At 37.9% G+C, this 20,408-nt stretch overlaps 2 protein-coding genes across 12 annotated transcripts in view; one reads left to right on the top strand and one right to left on the bottom strand.

Annotated features, from left to right (window-relative positions):
- Positions 1-20,408, top strand: part of LOC120423649 (calmodulin-binding transcription activator 1-like) — a 380,253-nt gene that overhangs the window by 157,951 nt on the left and 201,894 nt on the right. The window lies entirely within an intron of this gene.
- Positions 84-4,761, bottom strand: LOC120423651 (UDP-glycosyltransferase UGT5-like). Its single transcript, XM_039587534.2, has 5 exons — positions 4,307-4,761; positions 3,121-4,251; positions 2,487-2,573; positions 963-1,750; positions 84-910 (listed from the first exon to the last, which is right to left on the bottom strand). The coding sequence occupies exons 1-5, from the start codon at positions 4,548-4,550 to the stop codon at positions 176-178; spliced, it is 2,985 nt and encodes a 994-aa protein (XP_039443468.1). The 5' UTR covers positions 4,551-4,761; the 3' UTR covers positions 84-175.

The following is a 20,408-nucleotide window of genomic DNA, read 5'->3' on the forward strand; positions in this document are numbered from 1 at the left end:
GTTGATTCAATAGAGCTGGATGCTTTGAAACGATTTCTTATCTTTGATGGATTGTAATGTTGATGATAAGAGTATTGTAGTTTCCATTTATGGCAAGTCGATGACATTCTCTCCATGAATAAAAGATTTCAAGCAGTTTGTATTTGATTGATAACATTAACTCTAGAGAAATGTTTTAAGAACGTTTCTTTTTCGAACCTTTGCATTTGTAAGGTTTGATTATCTTCTTTAAGAGTATCCTCACTGTATACATAATCAGCCATATTGATCCTATAGCAAATATCATTAAAACTCCGTAAACATCTAGCAAATGATACTGAAGCAATGACAGATCCAACGCTGGAGACCTCAGATGTGGAGCTCCTCCATGTCGGATTACGTATTCCACCCAGTATACAGCTGTCTGTTGAGCTGTCAGTGGTCTATCGCGGAATCTCTGGGATATCAGCTGTGCGGTCTTCGTATACGAAGGAGTTCCCAAAACTGTGTTGATCGCTTTCGAAACACTCTCCTCTGTAATATCATCGTAGTCCAGTAGATAGGAGTATCCAGCTCGTACTCCCTTCTCCACGTTCATCATTTGATCGCCGAAGATCGGGATTCCAACCATGGGCTTTCCATGCGTCAGGGACTCCGAAGTTCCAAGCAGTCCACCATGCGTAATGAACAGTTTGACCTTAGGATGCGCCAATATGTCGTTCTGAGGCATCCACGCCTGAATCTTGACATTACCTGGTTGATTGGGAAGCGTTTCATCCTCAAACTTCCACAGCACACGCTCTTTTAACTTGGAGAACACCTTAAGGAAGGCGTTCCTTTTATCAACTGGGAAGAACTTGGACTTGAGATTGGATCCCATGCAGAAGTAGATCACACCGTGCTCGGCTTCATCGAGATATTTTTGAAGATCCTAAAAAAATAGTATTACTTTATTCAGTACGTCCCCTGATCAATAATCTCACCTTTGGTAACGCCTTCGGCTTCTCCACCTGAATCCCACCGACCTCTATCATGTTCGGCGCGTACGGTCTGGGACTGCTAACGCTGAAGTGCTGATTCAAAAACACTAGCGAAACGTTCCTCATCTGATCTTCAAACGAAATCCTAGCGTTCGGAAAGCCCACTTCGTAAAACCGCTTCTGCTTTGGCAGGTAATACCACTCGAACACAACCCGGTCCAAAACAGTTACCGCCGTGTTGACCAATCGCTCCCAGAACGTCATCCGATCGGCATAGCTCAGCAGGAAGTGCGCTACGTGTGACGGAGGGGCTGGCGTACCCACCAGGTCGTTGGTCCACATGGAGTTCCCAAACGTGGAGTACGTTACCAGTGGGGCGTCAAAATGCTGCGCAAATCCGTACAGCGACTCCGTGAGGAATGACTCCACTATAACTAGGTCGAACTTTTCGTTGGAATTTAGCAGCTTAACTACGTTTGGATGCTGTAGCACGAGCTTGCCGACCACTTCCGGAAGCTTTCCGTACAGTACATACATCATGATGAAGAATGACCCAATGCCGGATCCTTTGTAGTTGAACAGGTTCTGCTCCTGGTCGTCCATCGCTTCCAACATTCCGGTTAGCTCAATGTCCCGATAGTTTTTCGGTGGGCTTTTCAAAGTGTACGGGCTTACGACGGTCACTTCGTGACCGGCCGCTGCCAGTGCCTTCATGTAAGCCGCTCCGATTATGTTGTGGGACTTGGCGCCCATCGGAAGTATCCCGAGGATTCTGGCGCCCGAGGCATAGCCTACTAGGCCAATTGTGACTAGGGTGAATATTCCGCGACCGTTCATGACGGCGGTTGAGGTGTGACTGGACAATTTGCGCTACCTTCCTGGAGCGAAAAGCGAATCGAGTGGAATCTCTTCAAATTGAAGTGGCTGTTAGTGCATCCTCGAGAAAGTAAATAATTGCACAAAACCAACAGCAACGGCTCATAGTCACAGTCTAGCAGTGTGTTGGGCTTCTGAGATTAGTGAATCTTTTTATTTCTCTCAACTTTTGATGAAATACATTTATGATAAACTTTTTGGGTTGCTAGGTCTAATGAAATCGTAATCAAAATACAGTCCAGACTCGATTATCCGGAGCCTCGATTATCCGAAGTTCGATTATCCGAAGTTCGATTATCCGAAGGTTTTTATGGGACTTAGGATAATCGAATCACGAACAAATTTTTCGTTTTTTTTTTCTTTTTCTTGTTTTAAACATCAAATTCGAGTTCTGCGACCCCATTTTAGTCAAATTTGAATAGTTGATTGCTTATTAAATAATAAAATGCATTTTTTCAATATTTCGTCACCGCCATCTTGGATTAAAAAAATGTAAATCACTTTAGCGTAGTTTAGGGGTCATACTTAAGCTCGACAATCAAAAATAAGACAGCGAAAAAAATATTTTTTTCGTGATTCGATTATCCGAAGTTTCGATTATCCGAAGTGAAATTTTTCCGAGGCCTTCGGATAATCGAGTCTGGACTGTACTAACAATAAATACTAGCGAGTACACGTCTATCGAGCAATACTCGATCAGTGTCAACGCCATGGCTGGAGATCGTAGCTGGGGAGAACCTTGATACCGAATCACGTTTTCCAACCAGTACAGGGCAGTCTCCTTGGCGCCCATCGGTTTGTCGTGGATCGCTCTTTGGATGCTGGATTTCGTCATATCTTTTCTTTGCTGTACGCAGATCCTATTAAGTGATGAGATTTGCCACCGTCGGGCACGACTCCGAGAATCTTGGCACATCGAGTCGTGTCAGCGAATGCAAGTGCGATAAGAAAAAGTCTCATTGAAGTCATGCTAGGCGGAGAGTCTGTCTTGAAATGAGTAAGACGCTGTTGAGAGTGGTGCTGGATTTCTTATCTCTTATCTGTACCAAGACAGGTTTGAATAAAAACGTTTTATTTGTTTTTGCTAGTCTGTATTTCGTACGTTAGTCTACCTTTTTACTCTTCTTTGGTTTAGTACCACAGAGATTTCTGAGGAAACTTTTAACTACCCAGTACAGCATCATATTCACTACAAGCACTATGGCGGCCAACGTTCCATACACGTCCAACGCGAGATACTGGAAGAATGACAGCTCCAGCGCAGGAGATCGAAGCTGTGGAGCACCACGATGCCGTAGCACGTACTCTATCCAGAACAGGGCAGTCTCCTTGGCACTCATCGGTTTGTCGTGGTACCGCTGTGAGATCAGTTGAGCCGTTTTTGCGTACTTTGGATCTCCCAGGACCTTATTTAACGCATTCTCGACGTTCTCCTCAGTGATATCTTTGTACAGCAACTCCACACCGTATCCGGTTTTGACGGCTCTCTGTACGTTCATGGTCTGATCTCCGAATATCGGGATTCCAACGACCGGCTTTCCGTGGAACAGAGCTTCAGTGCCTCCCAATAACCCTCCGTGCGTCATGAACACCTGGACATTTGGATGCGCAAGAATATCATTCTGTGGCATCCACGGCTTGATCAGAACATTCTTCGGAAGGTTGGTAATGGATTCGTCTTCAAACTTCCACACGATCCGTTGCTTCATCCGCGCGAACACCTTGATGAAGGCGTCCCGTTTTTCGATCGGGAATTCGTTTGACTTCAAGTAGGATCCCATGCTGAAGTAGATTGCACCGTCCTTCGCGCCGTCCAGGAACTTCTGGAGGTCCTCCGGCAGTGGCTTAACCTTTTCGATCTGGATTCCGCCAGCTTCGATCACGTTCGGTGGATACGGTCGCGGCGAACTCAAGCTGAAGTGGCTGTTCAGCAGTACCAGCGAAACGTTCTTCATCTGCTCTTCGAAGGAGATTTTTGCGTTGGGGAATGCCTGCTCGTACAGTTGCTTCTGCACTGGCAAATGCAGCGTGTTGTACATGAGGCGATCTGACCAGTCCACGATCGTGTTCCAGACTCGCTCCCAAAATGTCATGCTATCGACGTAGTTTAGGATAAAGTTGGCCACGTGGGACGTTGGAGCGGGGCTGCGGGTTAGTTCCCTGGTCCAAAGGATGTTCCCAAGCGTGGAGTACGTTATGAGCGATGCGTTGAAGTGCTGCGCCATACCGTAGATAGCTTCTGTGAGGAAGGTTTCGACAATCACCAAGTCGAATGTTTCACCGGACTCCATCAACTCCTTAACTTCGGGATGGTTCAGGGTGAACTCGCTGGAGAACTTCCCGAATTCGGTGTACATCATGTACAGATGCATCAGCGGTGGAATCTCCGGAAACTCGAACGGATTTTCCATGAATTCTACAAAAGAAGCACTCTTTACCATCTATCAGACATTCGGAGGATTGCTACTCACTCAACAGCGTCTCGTACAGATCGTCCATCACAATCTCGCGATAGTTTTTGGGGGGATTCTTCTCCCGGAAAGCCGCAATGACCGTCACATCGTGTCCAGCCTCGGCCAGGGCCTTCGTGTAGGCGGCTCCGACGAAGTGGTGTGACTTACCGCCGGATGGGATGACTCCGAGGATTTTGGCACTCTGAGCCGTTCCGGCTAGGGTGAGCACGGCGACCGCCAGGAGAATTATCGCGGAAGTCATGCTTGTGCCGTGGACGGAGGTTCAGAACTGATTTCGTGAATTGAGTAACTGGTTTCGACGGATCTCTTATCTGGCTCAGCTGATATCAGTGACGACACGAGATAGCTTGAACTGGTTTATGTTTCAACTAGTTTCATATCTTAAACTTTGGACGCACTTTTTCGACACGCTTAGCTTGCACGATGGTACTGGCTCGATTGAATCAGAACGGTGCTCGGCAAGTGTTCCAAATTTGTTTCAATTAAAATTGATCGAGAACTGTGGTCGAACTAAATGGCTTAGTACTTCTACGATGACTAGTCATATCGAACGTCCATATCGCTGCAAAGTTGGTGTTTGTCAAATGCAAACATGTTTGTCATTGTCTGTGAAGTATGAGGTATCGCTTACGATGAGTTTGCTCAATTGATTTGGTCATAGTCTCCACAAGCAGAGAATTTCAACTAGCTGAGATAAAGATTTCTGTGTTATTTTATTAGAAATATTCCTTCAGCAGAACTCCGTAACTAAAACTAGTTCTCTGCTCCAGAAATTCTAATTAAATTTATCCAACCCCTAGTCGTCCTGTTGGTTCTGGCTGACATCCTCTCTCGAGATGTCAACGTCGTCGCTGTCTCTTCCCATAATTCGCGTTTGCGCTCGCTTGAAGTGCACGTGACACGGCCGGAAATGAAATGTCCCGCGAATTTTCCACACCGCAAGTCCCACCAGAGTTTTCAGCACACCCAATTTTCAACCTGATTTGAAGTGTCCCGACCAGCCGGGAACTCCTCTGTTGACACACGAGCTTGGGCGGGCTCTCTCTCTTGAATGGGGGGGTTAATTGGCTACCGTATCAGGCTGAGTTGGGGGAAATGGGTTTGGAAAAACTGACGATGATGAGCCGTGAGGTTTCTTTCCCTTTCCAACGGTTTTCTGGTGGCTACAAATTTAATTTATATTCCCTTCGTCTGGGTTGGATTCTGACTGCGAAGTTGGTTTAAGTGGGGGAAATCGGCTTGCTATAGTTTGAATTACGCTCTCGAAATAGCCAAACAAATAATTTAATGGATTTTGTTGGCGGGAAAGTTTGTGGATCAAGAAGTGGGGGCAACATTTTGCAAAGAAGATTTTCGCCTGAATTGATTTAAATAATAAGTATAGATTTCAAAAGTCTTAAGCCTGAGTAACTCCATTTTTTTTTAATTCGACTTTTCGTTCGAGAAAAATAGATTTTACAAAAAAGCCATTAAAAAAAATCTCATTTTTTATACTTTTAGAAGACAAACAATTGTATCTTTCGAGCTTTGGCAAAACTCTGTCAAAATTCGTTTGCCAATATTTTGAATAAATAAAAATATTTAAAAAAAAACCTGAAAAAAGTCAAAAATCCTTTTTGATTTAATTCTCCACGAAAACAGCATGATTCGAAAAAAAAGTTCCCCGATTGGGATCAACATTTTTTTGGGGGTTCCTTGGCCGAAATAGTTAGACCCGTATTTTTTTGTTTGGCCATTAGGGTGACCTACACCGTGGTTGGGTTGGTCCGAAAAATGGCAATTTTCGTCGATTTTAGCAAAAACCACATTTTTCGAAAAATAAGAACTCGGCCCCATTTTAACCGATTTCAGCTGTCTTGAGCGCAAACGAAAGGGTATTAGAAAGGCTTCAAATATCTAGCCTAACATTTGAAAAGGTCCAATGAAAACATAAAATGCTATTTTGAAGGTCTCGGGACCAAAGAACCTATGTCTGATATTTTTATCAGATTCCTCGTTGCGTCTTTTAATTACGAAAATTTTGGTACCCTAACATGTATAGGTCATCGCATACATTTTTAAGTTATCGTAGATTTAGTGAAAAAAGTGGATTTTTGTCGATTTCGTAATTTTTCTGTTTTTGCGCACTTTGCGTCTAACCCCAGTTTTTATTTTCAAAAAATCGTATCTTGGAATATTAAAGACCTTCTAAAAAGCATTTTAAGTTTTCATTTAAACTTTTCAAATGTTAGGATAAATATTTGAAACTTTTAACTATTTTTCCTTGAAAGCCCATCTAATACCCTTTCGTTTGCACTCAAGACAGTTAAAATCGGTTGAAATGGTGTAGACTCATGATTTTTTTGCAAAAATCGATGAAAATGGCAATTTTTTGGACCACCCTAACACGGTGTTGGTCACCCTAATGGCCAAACAAAAAAATACGGGTCTAATTATTTCGGCAAAGCCCCAGAAAAATTTTGAGCCCGATCGTAGAACTTTTTTTTTCGAATCATGCTGTTTTCGTGGGGAATTGCTGTTTTTAGATTTAGAATAAAATTTCCAACTAAGAAATCTTTATTTAAAATTTGTGTAAAATATTGTGCACCGTTTTCAATTGTTAGGCACCTAATTTTTTTTTGTTAAAACGTGACTCTTGATATCTGTACTACATAAACAATCTTGACAACTCTGAAAAAAAAAATCTTGAAAAGATAAAAAAAATCTTTCAAAAAACATTGAATATTAGATCAATGGTTGCTGAGGTACAGCCTCTAAAAAGGCAAAGGAGATCAACGGACACTAGAGCTGCGGTATTTTTTACTACCTAAGCTCAGAGTTATTTCAAACAAAATTCACAGTCTTTTTAAAGACTACCTGAGTTATTTTCCAAAATTCTAAACAGTCTTTTCAAGACTAACCCCACCTGAAATTTTGTTGTATTTTACAAACGAAGCCATCTTTTTAAGAGAACTTTGCTTGCAAAATGCGTCAAAACAAAGGTAAACGCAAATCTTCTGAAGATTTGGTCGTTACGTCGGTGAAGCGTTTGAACGCTAAGCCGGCTAACGGAAACAGAAAAAGAAAACAGCCTCATCCGAGGTCTGATTCTGATTCTGAAAGTGAGGTCAATCCTCCAATTCCATTGGCAAACAGTTTCGGTGTTTTATCCGAAACTGTTGACAAGGATCCTTCTCCTCGTACTGAGCCTTCTGCCGTCGAGAAACGAGTAAAGGCTCCGCCTATTGTAGTGACTTCCGTCTCCGATTTGGCCAGCTTTCGAACGCAACTGAAGAATTGCAAGGAAACTTGCAATTTGAAGGTTTCGTTCCAGCTTGGTCGAAGAGGAGAATGTCGCTTGTTGACGGAATCTTTACAAGATCACCAAACTTTTGTTGGTTATTTGAAAAACCACAAACACAATTTCTACACATATGAGACCAAGAATGCTCGTCCATTCAAGGCGGTCCTGAAAGGTCTCTCCAACGACTTGTCGGTGGATGAGATCAAAAACGAACTTAAGGTGTTGCTTGGCTTTGCCCCATCCCAAGTAATACCAATGAAGAAAAAATCAAACGGGAATATTTCTCGCTTTGGTTTGACTTCACAATTTTATCTGATTCATTTCAACAGAAATGAAATCAACAATTTGAAACTTTTGGACAAAGTACAGTTTTTGTTCCATGTACGGGTAAAGTGGGAGCATTTTAAGAAACATGGCGGTAATGGCCAGAATCTGACCCAGTGCCGGCGTTGCCAGGCATTCGGTCACGGTACTGATCATTGCGCCATGGTTCCAAAATGCATGGTTTGCGGGGATTCTTCTCACGACAAGGACAATTGTCCCGTGAAAGAAGTCACCCAATTTAAATGTGCAAATTGTGGTGGAAATCACAAATCAAATTTCTGGGATTGCCCCATCAGAAAAAAGGTTTTGGATTCTCGTGCTAAGCATCAGCCGAAATCCAAACCGAAATTTTCTCAAAGTCAGGTTGTACCTGCATCTTTAAATCAAACGTTCGTGCTGTCTCACTCGAACAATACCCCTACCGTGGAAAAGTTAGGTAACACTAATGGTATTTCTTATGCCAACGTCGTTTCAGGTTCGGGTTCATCCACGAATTTTAAATCCTCTACCAATCTTCAAATTGGGCAGGTACCTCAAATTTCATTTGAAAATTTTTCTGCTGGCAACGCTTTGGGATCTTCTGATCTCGGCGATGTTACGTTTGAAAAAATGACTTTTTTGCAAAACTCACTGTTTGGTTTGATTCAAACAATGAGTAATGCTACATCCATGATGGAAGCTATCCAGATTGGATTAAAATTTGCGAATGATGTTGTTCTTACCCTGAAGTTTAATCATGGATCTAAGTAATTCCATCAATATTATGAATTTTAATGCTCGCTCTTTAAAAGCGAAAGAAAATGAATTTTTCAACTTTTTACGAGTTCATAACGTGCATGTTGCTGTTATAACCGAAACATTTTTAAAAACTGGCACTTATTTGAAAAGTGATCCAGATTATAAAGTTATAACTAATAACCGAATGGATCGAAATGGCGGTGGAGTTGCAATAGTTATCCACCGTAGTATGACTTATAGCACGTTACGTGACTTTAAGTTAAAAGTTATTGAAAGTTTGGGCATTGAACTTGAAACTTCATTTGGGAAAATTATGATTGCAGCTGCATATTTGCCTTTCCAATGCACTGGGGAAAATAAAAATTATTTCAAAGGGGATTTGAATAAACTTACTCGGCATAGATCTCGACTTTTGATCATCGGTGATTTTAATGCCAAACACCAATCTTGGAATAATTCAAAAGTAAATTCCAATGGTAAAATTCTATTCAGAGATTGCACTTCTGGTCTTTATTCGGTTTTATATCCGAATGGGCCAACTTGCTTTTCTTCTGTTAGAAATCCATCAACAATTGATTTGGTTTTGACAAATCAAAGTCAGTATTGTGGTCCTTTAGTGACTCATGCTGATTTTGATTCTGATCACCTTCCAGTAACTTTTTCACTTTCTCATGAAGCAGTTACCAGACCCAATAGTTCTGTGTTTAATTACCACAAAGCTAATTGGGACAGGTATCAGCATCATATTGAGAATAATTTAAATCATGATTTTGTTTTAGAAACCAAAGCTGATATTGATTCAGCCTTGGAATCTTTAACTAATGCAATTTTGGATGCTAGGAATATTGCTATTCCTAAAGTCCAAGTCAAATTTGATTCTCCCATTATTGATGACGATCTTCAGCTTCTGATTCGTCTGAAAAATGTTCGCCGAAGACAGTATCAACGTTCTCGTGATCCTGCACTGAAGCGAATTCAAAAAGATTTGCAAAAGGTTATTGACCACAGATTCACTCTCCTGCGAAATGAAAAGTTCGCAAGAGATGTCGAACAAATTAAACCTTATTCCAAACCATTTTGGAAACTTTCAAAGGTTCTTAAGAAACCTCAAAAACCAATCCCTTCTTTAAAAGATGGTGATAATATTCTATTAACTAATGGGGAGAAAGCTCAAAAACTTGCTCAGCAGTTTGAGAGTGCTCATAATTTCAACTTAAATGTTTTGAGTCCTATTGAAGATCAAATTTCAATAGAATTTCAGAATATTGTTGAACAAGAGTTTTCATCAGATGATGTTTTTAATACGGATCTGAATGAAATAAAATCTATTATCAAAAAATTTAAAAATATGAAAGCCCCTGGTGAGGATGGCATTTTTTACATTTTAATCAAAAAATTACCTGAAGCAACTTTAAGTAGCTTGGTCAAAATTTGCAACAAATGTTTTGATTTGGCATATTTTCCCAGTAGTTGGAAAAATGCCAAAGTAGTTCCGATTTTGAAACCGGATAAAAATCCTGCTGAAGCCTCAAGCTATCGGCCCATTAGTTTGCTTTCATCTATTAGTAAATTATTCGAAAGAATAATTCTTAATAGAATGATGACACACATTAATGAAAATTCAATTTTCGCTGATGAGCAGTTTGGATTTCGCCTTGGGCATTCAACTACTCATCAGTTGTTGAGAGTTTCAAATTTAATTCGAAGCAACAAATCTGAGGGCTATTCTACTGGCGCTGCTCTTCTAGACATAGAAAAGGCATTTGACAGTGTTTGGCATAAAGGTTTGATTGCGAAATTAAAAAGGTTTAATTTTCCGATTTATATCGTGAAAATTATTCAAAATTATTTGACGGATCGTACTCTGCAGGTATGTTATCAGAACAGCAAATCTGATCAACTACCTGTACGTGCCGGCGTCCCTCAAGGAAGCATTTTGGGTCCAATTTTATACAATATTTTTACTTCTGATTTGCCTGATTTGCCCCCAGGATGTCAGAAATCACTTTTTGCTGATGATACAAGCATCTCCGCCAAAGGTAGAAGCCTTCGTGTCATCACAAGAAGATTACAAAAAAGCTTGGATATTTTCAATTCTTATTTGAAAGAATGGAAAATTTCTCCAAATGCTGCAAAAACTCAACTTATTATTTTCCCTCACAAACCAAGGGCTGATTTTCTTAAACCAAAAAGTCATCACATTATAAAGATGAATGAGGAAAATTTAAAGTGGGAGGATCAAGTGAAATATCTTGGACTTGCTTTTGACAAAAACCTTACTTACAAGGATCACATTGAAAGTATCCAGGTTAAATGTAACAAATATATTAAATGTTTGTATCCACTTATAAACAGGAATTCTAGACTTTGTCTCAAGAATAAACTGTTAATTTATAAACAAATTCTCAGACCTGCCATGCTTTATGCTGTGCCGATCTGGACAAGCTGTTGCTTAACCAGGAAGAAAAAACTTCAGAGGATTCAGAACAAAATTCTGAAAATGATTCTGAAACTTCCTCCCTGGTTCAGCACCAGTGAACTTCATCAATTAGCCGAAGTTGACACTTTGGATGTTATGTCCAATAAGATAATTGATGCATTTCGACAAAAATCATTGCAGTCTTCAGCTGCATTGATCCGCTCATTATATAGTTTATAAGTTAGTTTTAAGGTATCCCTTTTCCCTTTTGTACATGTAGGACCTCCTACATTTGAAATCACTGAATAGCGAAAGCTAAATATTTCATGAATAAATGAAAGCTGCTAGTATTTAAAATTGAGGTGAAAAGTCATCGATTGTGATTGGACACTCAATAATATTTTAACTGAATGAATGTACATGGAAAAGAAAACTGAATAAATATAAATTAAAAAAAAAAAAAAAAAAAAGGCAAAGGAGAAAAAATAAGTTTACATGCGTCACCAAAATAGCGTCGTTTTTCTAAGTTATGATAAATATGTTTACGATTTTCAATATCAAAAAATGAAACTATCGTTTAATGTTCCATCCTTTCCAACAACAAATTAACTTGGACTCTCATATTTGATTTGATCTAAAAAAAGTGTATTAAGTTTTTTTTATAAGTTTGGGTTTAGTTAAAAATATTAATTTTTTTTCGAGAGAACGAAAAACTTTAACCTTTTTTTAAACTAATTTTTAAGATATTTCCTGATAATTTCGAAAAAAAATTGCATAGATGGTTTGATATTAACAAAAATATGTGTTTAAAGGCCATTTTAAAAGCTAGGGTTGATTTGAAATTTTTTGAAAATATTTTTTTTCCGAACTGAACGCTAAATATTCAACGTCTTTTAAGCAAAATTGTTAAAAGTTTTCAGTTCATGCCGACATTTTTTATTGCATAGATGCTCTAGCTTGGTCATGACTTTTACAGATAAATAAAACACGGGTCCAACAAAAAAAATATAATTTCAAGTGGCTATAATTTGAAAACGGTGCAAGATATCAAATTTTATATGAAGCACTTTTTGACTGCAAATCTGATTTCTGGAGTTTTTTTTAAAGGTCTAATAAACCAAATTTTCATTATTTAGCTTTTTGGATGTTTTTGAAATTGCCTTCAGTCAGATTGATACCCAACACACAACCAAAAAGCAAAAAGTGAATGGTTTAAAAAACTCCTTATTTTTCATCTTAAAAAATAAACATAAAAGTTTTTTGACTTTTTTTTCTACGGTTTAGAAAAATCATTTGTTTTCAAAAATTTGCTGCGCTGTCAAATGCCATTTTTCCCATCTAAAACATATGCAAAAAAATTTTATTTTTCCAAAATGATAATTTTGCGTGAATCAAATATTTTGTGTGAAAAGTTGAACAAAAAATTTATATTTTTGAAGAATATGTCATTTTTTTTATCTGAATATCTACAACGTTCCCGAAGACGCCAAATTGATCAGAAATTCCGATCTCAAGATATAGATATTTGAATATTTCATTTGCATTTTTGTATGAACAGCTTCCCAAATTGCATGGAGACTGATATAGACTGGTATATGGTGCAAAATGTCTTCTTTGGCCATAGAAAAGAAAAGGTTTCTTCCAAATATTGAAACAAAGTACTTAATTCAAAGGCTAAATTACTCTTCATTCAACATTCAACAACAAAACTATATTGCCAAAACCGGTTCGTTGCATTTTTCAGCCACTCATCAAAAATTTGACCAGTTTCTTCACCTTTTCGATTGATTGATTGACGATTGCTGGCTTGCAATGGGAACAATCAGCAAATTGCCCGTCCAGATTCATTTCCAATTTATTATGTTAATTCCCGATGGGGGGGAGGATGAGCGATCCGAGGCAGCTCAAGTGAGCTTGCAAATATAGCCCGAAAAATATAGGGTGTTGAAAAAAGTGTGGTCACCTATTGGGATGAGGTTTTTCTCACTTTTAGTTTTTTTTAATCTAAAAGAACTCATCTTAATTGATATTTTTTCCGGAAGAAAACGAAAAAAAAAAGCAAATTAAATCTTCTCATACTCAATCATCGTAACTTTCAACATATTATCATACTTATTCCCATCTTCCTTCTAGCAGTCCCGACTGCCACCTCCATGTCAGTCCCAGGTGTGAGTGAGATGATAGCTCGTGTCAGCATAAATATTCTCCCACGGGTCGTGCCCCACCCAACCTCGTTCAAATCCTCCCCTAGGGAGAGCTCATCATCGCCATCATTCATCGTTTGATTGGTACCGCCCACGCTTCATCGCCGGACTGACGTTAATCACATTATGGAGTGCCAATAAACTGAATATTGGTGTCCTGTCGACCTTCCTTCCTCTCCTTCGTACTCAGTGAAGATGAGTCCTTGACGACTGGTAGAGATTAAGAGCAGGAAACGTTCCTATTTTTGACCTATCGACAAATCTTCAATTACACCTCAAAGCAGGTCCAAATTAGGACCAACCCCCCCACACAAAACCCAGATCGAACCCAGCAAATTAGTGGCCACTTGTCTGCTTGAAGAAGCTTCGGCGGGATCAACGCGAGAAAATCCTCCACTGACGGGGCGAAAAGCTTCAGCTTTCCGCTAGGATTACCCGCGGTGTGCTTGTGTAAGAGAGATTGACCGCGTCTTACGAAAGGGATTAGAAGCAGCTGCTCCGCAGCTGACCTGGGGCAGTTCTGGTTCGGGTTGGGTTGGGGTAATAAATCTCACCATGGGAGGTGCACCTCCCCCCTCCTCCCGTTTTCTCCGGTCTCGAGGCATGCATGCGCTGCTGGAGTTGGGGCTAATTTCAAGGACTTAATGCTTTACGCCGTTTGTTACGGCTGCACGGACTTGTAGTGTGGTGTTGGGTCCTGCTGAGAGCGGAAAGTGTGCGCGCTCAACGGAACGTTGGAGATGAACGGTTTAATTAGAAAAGTTGGCAGTGGATTCAACATTTTAGGATTTTAAAAGTGTTTTAGAATTTTGGCATTTTCTTACTAACTGCTGAAAAATATTGATTACCTCTTGGTACAATGTTTTGGCACATATTTCAAATAAAATTTCATGAGGTCATTGGAAACCTATGTCAAATAGGCTGCCCAGAATATGGGACTTTTTCTCAAAACCTCGCTCCACAAGCTGAATATTGTTTCTTGAGCTATTTTAGGACTCTGGGCCAAATATGAGCAAAATCGGTCAACCTTTACCCATTGTTACTCGGAGGTTAATTTTGTATGGGAAAAATCGAAAAATGTATGGAAAACTCAATTTTCTTACGGTTTGGTCTACACAGTGCGCTTTTTCTATCAAAATATTCCCAAAAGTGAGTTTCTAATTGGAAATTTAATGCTCTACAACTTTGTACAACATACCAAAGCTGTAAAACTTGTTCCTAAAAAGTTATTAGCGATTTAAAAAGTCATTTTTGTATGAAAAACATTTTTTAACCAACTTTAGACTCGGGTATCCATTAGGGTGCGCCAAAAAAGCAAAAAGTTGAGCTAGGTCGGATAGGCGGGCAGAAAATCAAAGCTGTATATCTACAGATGCTCTCCTGAAAATTTCAGCCAATTTGGTTAAGAATTCGAGGTGCCCACTCGATTTAAAGTTTGTATTGGATTTTGGACCTGTTAGTATGGGGAAAACACCATTTTTTACATTTTATTGCATTAAAATTCCAAACTTTAACCAAATAACATTCCGTATGAGGTGTTTATAGATTTTTATATGGGGAACAACTTTGTAGAACATCGCGAAACGATCTGAGCACATCTGGCTTAGTTATAAGTGGATTAAGCTAAGTTGTTTTTCCAGGGTCCAACTCAAGCTTTAACTATAGCCTTTTTATCTGTATGGTAACTGTGATCAGAAAAAAATTGTTTGACAGGTGAAGGATTTTTGTTGACAACATTTTCATTGCGAATTCCAATGGAAGAATTTGAGGTGAGAATTTAGTATTTTTAAAAGCCTTTCCGTAAACCTTGACCAGTTTTATATCTTCACAGGTCCTTCTAGTGTTCCGAGGAGGAATAGGAACGCCGTGTTGTGCAAATTTTAGTTTATTTCCATTGCGGGTACCAAAGACGGATGTGGTTAATCAGCAGTAGTCCGACGGTGATGGAGGATATTGGAACTAATTAAAATGGCCGTGTTGTCGATGCGGTTTAACAGCATGAAGTTCCGCGATATCTATTTTAGTTATTGAAACAAATATTTAAAATAAATATTTTTTTTGAGAAGTTATTGCTGATCCCTTGTGTTTCTAATATTGTTATTTATTTATTTAATAATTTTATCTAAGTAAAAAGTTCGATGTTTTGGGTTACAAAACATAAATATTGTATAGCGCAGCCCCCCGTTAGACTCTGTGGGTACTAAGGAAAAGGAGATTACCGTAAACCGGCCATTTCAATCGCGGTGTTTGCGAGAAAGTTAAGTGTTAAGAAGACGGAGGAAATCTCTCTGGGTCTGAGGATCAATATCCCGCTTAGAAACGCTTTTCTCGGGCTAAGGCTCAGAACGAAAAAGAGACCCTTCTCGGTACGACCGTTACAGCGGACCACAGGACCGATCGAGTAAGACACCGAAAACGAAGAAAAACACTGAAAGCTTTGACACCAGCCTATGTAATAGCTTGTTACTTTGCGCCATCGCTCATGTCAGCCAGGTTTTCCAGTGCCGCCATTGCTACCCTATAGCACTAGTTGATATAATGTGCGCGGCGTTGCAGTGTCAAGCTGCCACCCACAAGTCGTAGTCTTAAATTCCGTTTTCTCTTTGTCTATAATAAAGCAAATCCCATGATATTCCCAATAGTTAAGTTTATTTATTTGATCTACGTAATCCTCCGTCACTTGAGGTAAGCTGACTCTGATTTCTTAATCTAGGGCCTAGCTAGCTTGCCGACATTCATAGAAATCACACCATTTTCTTTTTGGAACAATTTAATTAGTTCCAATATCCTCCATCACCGTCGGACTACTGCTGATTAACCACATCCGTCTTTGGTACCCGCAATGGAAATAAACTAAAATTTGCACAACACGGCGTTCCTATTCCTCCTCGGAACACTAGAAGGACTTATGAGAAAAAAAAAAACACTAGAAGGACCTGTGAAGATATAAAACTGGTCAAGGTTTACGGAAAGGCTTTTAAAAATACTAAATTCTCACCTCAAATCTTCTTCCATTGGAATTCGCAATGAAAATGTTGTCAATAAAAATCCTTCACCTGTCAGACAATTTTTTTCTGATCACAGTTACCATACAGATAAAAAGGCTATAGTTAAAGCTTGAGTTGGACCCTGGAAAAACAACTTAGCTTAATCCACTTATAACTAAGCCATTTGTGCTCAGATCGTTTCGCGATGTTCTACAAAGTTGTTCCCAATATAAAAATCTATAAACACCTCATACGGAATGTTATTTGGTTAAAGTTTGGAATTTTAATGCAATAAAATGTAAAAAATGGTGTTTTCCCCATACTAACAGGTCCAAAATCCAATACAAACTTTAAATTGAGTGGGCACCTCGAATTCTTAACCAAATTGGCTGAAATTTTCAGGAGAGCATCTGTAGATGTACAGCTTTGATTTTCTGCCCGCCTATCCGACCTAGCTCAACTTTTTGCTTTTTTGGCGCACCCTAGTATCCATGGGTTAATCTCAACCAATATCGCTCAAAATTTGCACAGATGATTAAAATAACCCAAAAAACTGTTTTCGGCTTGTGGAGCTGGGGGTCATTTTTTCTGGGCACCCTAACGTCAAAGCATTATTCAAATCGATGTTTGAAACACGTTCAAAAGCTACATTAAAAATAATAAGTTGTACAACATAAAAGTGAAAAAAAAGATAGAACATTTAAAAAAAAAACTGGGATTCCCGCTTGATTCTTTAGTCAAAAATTAAGTTTATAAGCCAATTTTGAGCTCAATCGGTTAAGGTTTAGAGGTCGCGTTGAAGCATTTTTTGGTAAAATTGTAGAAAAGCAAAGTCTAGGTTACCAACAATCTGGATTAACTCGTTGTTTTGCATGCTTCAACAAAATTTTAGAGAATTGAATTTCCTACAAGAATCTCACAAATTGACAAATTTTGGTGAGGCCTTCGCACCTTCTGGCAAATGCTTGAAACACATTTTTCCCCATAATTTTTCGCGACTTTTCCCATACAAACTTTAACGCTCAACATCGATTCTAAATCTTAATCGATCTGGCTCAAAATTGGCACAAATACTTTATTTAGTCTAAGAATCGATCAAATGGGTGTTCCTCACGACATTTTTTTTATTGTCACCCTTTTGTATCTTTTTTGAGAACTTGCTTCTGCATTCATCTTGTTTATGTTTTAGGGGAATTTCGTTGGAACGAATTACATTCATTGCATTCTAGTGTTGGACAGCGATGGAAAAATCTTCATCAAAAGAAATTCTTTTGACGCTCATCAAGAGAAAAAAAAAATCGTCAAGGAACATTGTTCTCCTCTCTCGCGCACGAAAAGTTGGTTAAAAGATACTCAAAAAAAAAAAAAAATATCTCGATTATTCTTCGGAACATCGATTTCACTACTACACTTGCGTCACTGACGAACTGACGTGCCACGCGCAAACCACTTTTGACCGCAGCTTTCTTCTTCTTGTTTGGCGTTTTTGCTTCTAGCGAACAATCTGTCAACCGATTTTTCTCTCTTCCCTCACTTCACTAGCTCTCTTCTCTCGCTTCGCGCTTCGCTGTTTACATGCAATGTATTGTTGAAGTCAGCATAAACTGACACACGCTTTCGCCGAAACGAACAGCGCGCTCTAAAATCGTTCAAAGCGCATTCTTTTTTGAAACGACGCAGATTACAAATTGAAGCATGGTCGCAATATCGAAAACACGTGTGGAAGAGAGAATTAGTTCAGCGAACCTGAAGGTAGATGGAGTTGGTGTTCGCTGGAGAATTTGCGGTCAGAATTTCCTCAGAAATATGTATGGGGTGGCACGTCAGTTCGTCAGTGCTTGCGTCACACGTCCAAAAATTACCTGTCACTATTCGTAGATGAACAATGTTTGTATACAAAACGAAATAAATTAATTTTAGTAATGCTAACAACGAAATTCACAAAAAAGCATGTAATGTTGAAAGATTCGGGAGCTATTTTCTTTTGCGTGTTTCGCATTCTCTCTCTTTCGCGGGTGAAGAAAGTTCAATTTTTTTTTGCGATTATTCCAGCCGTGATATTGGATTTAGTTTATCCAACTTATGTTTTATATATAGTACAAGTTTCAAATTGAGCTGTACAAAAGCTCTATGAACACTGTTTTGTTTTTGTTTTTAAATAAATTGATATCTTATTTTAATAAAAAAAATTTTATTCTTGTAAAATACAAATTCTCAATCAATTGAAAAGGCAATTTTACGTTGCAATTTACTTAAAAAAAAATCAAATTAAAATAAAATATTTTTAAGTAAGAAATATGTTTTAAGACATTCTGAGTTGTATCGAAATGGCATTATACAAATTTGCTGAACAATACTAAAACGATTTTTCATGGTTGAACTATTGTTATGTTTGTTTTTCTTTAACATATGTCAGGTCATTTTACTGTATTTCCCAATTATATGAAAATACAACCTACAAATTCGTATTATTAATTTAATAACATTAAAAACCCTTTGCCCTAAAATAAATTTTTGTTGCTTTCATTCTATTTTTGAGATTATGTTAAACAAATAAAGAAAGAATTCTAGATAATAAAAAATATTGTTTTATAAACATTTTTGTGATCAACAACAAGAATTTGGTGTAAACAAGAATTTAGTTTTTTCAAGCTAGTATAAATTTATAATTATATTATCTATGTAATGAGTTAAACTTACATTGGTATTAATTTTTTCTCTTTACAGGTATGTCAAAAATACGTAATATTCTAGAGTATCGGTAAGTAATTATATCTGTCAAAGATTACGATATATTATGATTCTAGGATTTTTTTAAAAGTAAAATTATTTTGGAAAATTGTTTCAAGCCACTAAATGACAATAAGGATAATATAGCATCATAACATGCTTGAAACATAATAACAGTTATGATAATGTCGAAATAATATCAATGTATCTAAGAATTGATGAAAAAAGGTTTATTCTTTTTGAAAGTTTTAGTCATTTTTACGATAAAAGATCAAAAAAAAAAAAATTAAACCACGCATGACTGAAAAGAAGAAAAAAAAAACCTTATAAAATGTATTTAAAACAGTTTATAGTCGATTCTTGAAGTTTGCCTTAAAATTTTTAAATTTCGATATTGGAGTTGGTGAAGATTAAAATATTAATTAAAAATTGTGTTTCCCGAACTAGCAGTAATTTTTTTCTGAAAATTATTGAACCAAGGCTAACATTTTAAAAAGACGTAACATTGAATATTTAACCCTTTTAAAAAATCTTAATATTTTCCTCGAAAAAATCAGAAAATTTTAAAAAAATAATTTAAAAAATTTGATTTTAGTCAAAAAATGCAGTTAAGAAATAAAATTTTAAAATTATTTTTTGAATTTTTTTTTTCGTTCAAACAAATATTAGGTTCCTCGGCAGCAAAACATTGCCCGTACAGGTTTTTATCCCCTTAAAACATATTAAAAAAATCTTAAATTAACAAAAATACTGGTTTTTTTCATTTTGATTATTTGTAAAAAAAAACTTCACTGATATTACTTTCATGTGCCTTTTTTTTAAATAGTCCTAATCTTAACCTATAACTTTGCGCAAGACATCAAGTCGATCAGAAAGTTCCTCTGAAAGATACAGACTTCCGAATATTTACAAATCATTTTTATTTGGAATTCTTTCAAACCCGTGTGAAGCTTAGTATGGCAATGCCATTTTGGATATGAAATTCCCAAATCACAACGAAAAATAAAAATGTTTTCGTGATTCGAATATCCGGAAGGAAATCGAGTCTGGAATGTACAGCTTAATGAGATACAGCTTTTTTTCTCAAAACATTTTTAAAACAATTTTTAAAAAGCTGTTGAATCAACAGCTCATGAATTAAGCTTTCTTGAAAGGGGATTTCCAGATCTAATAATTGGAAATGTACAAGAACTCCGCAGTAATCCTTCAACAGGGCGAAACCTTGAATGTAAACAAGAAGCCTTTCCTTTCCTCACACAGCGTGAACTGTCACTAGAGCAAGTGGGATAAACTGTTTGTTTACATCCAAGGTTTCACCATTTTGAAAAGCCACTACGGAAGTGTCAAATTCCAATTAAACACAAACTAAACGATTGGAAGTTGGGTAAATAGTTTTCTACTAAAAGTCTTATGA

The sequence above is a fragment of the Culex pipiens genome, chromosome 3 (assembly GCF_016801865.2).
Source record: "Culex pipiens pallens isolate TS chromosome 3, TS_CPP_V2, whole genome shotgun sequence".
Taxonomy (NCBI): Eukaryota; Metazoa; Arthropoda; class Insecta; order Diptera; family Culicidae; genus Culex; species Culex pipiens.

Bases quoted from the DNA above. Each gene is read 5' to 3' on its own strand.
- LOC120423651 (XM_039587534.2), bottom strand. From the start codon at position 4,550: ATGACTTCCGCGATAATTCTCCTGGCGGTCGCCGTGCTCACCCTAGCC. The intron at 4,252-4,306 runs GTGAGTAGCAAT...CTTCTTTTGTAG, and splicing joins TCTGTACGAGACGCTGTTGA to AATTCATGGAAAATCCGTTC. The intron at 911-962 runs GTGAGATTATTG...CTATTTTTTTAG, and splicing joins AGCCGAAGGCGTTACCAAAG to GATCTTCAAAAATATCTCGA.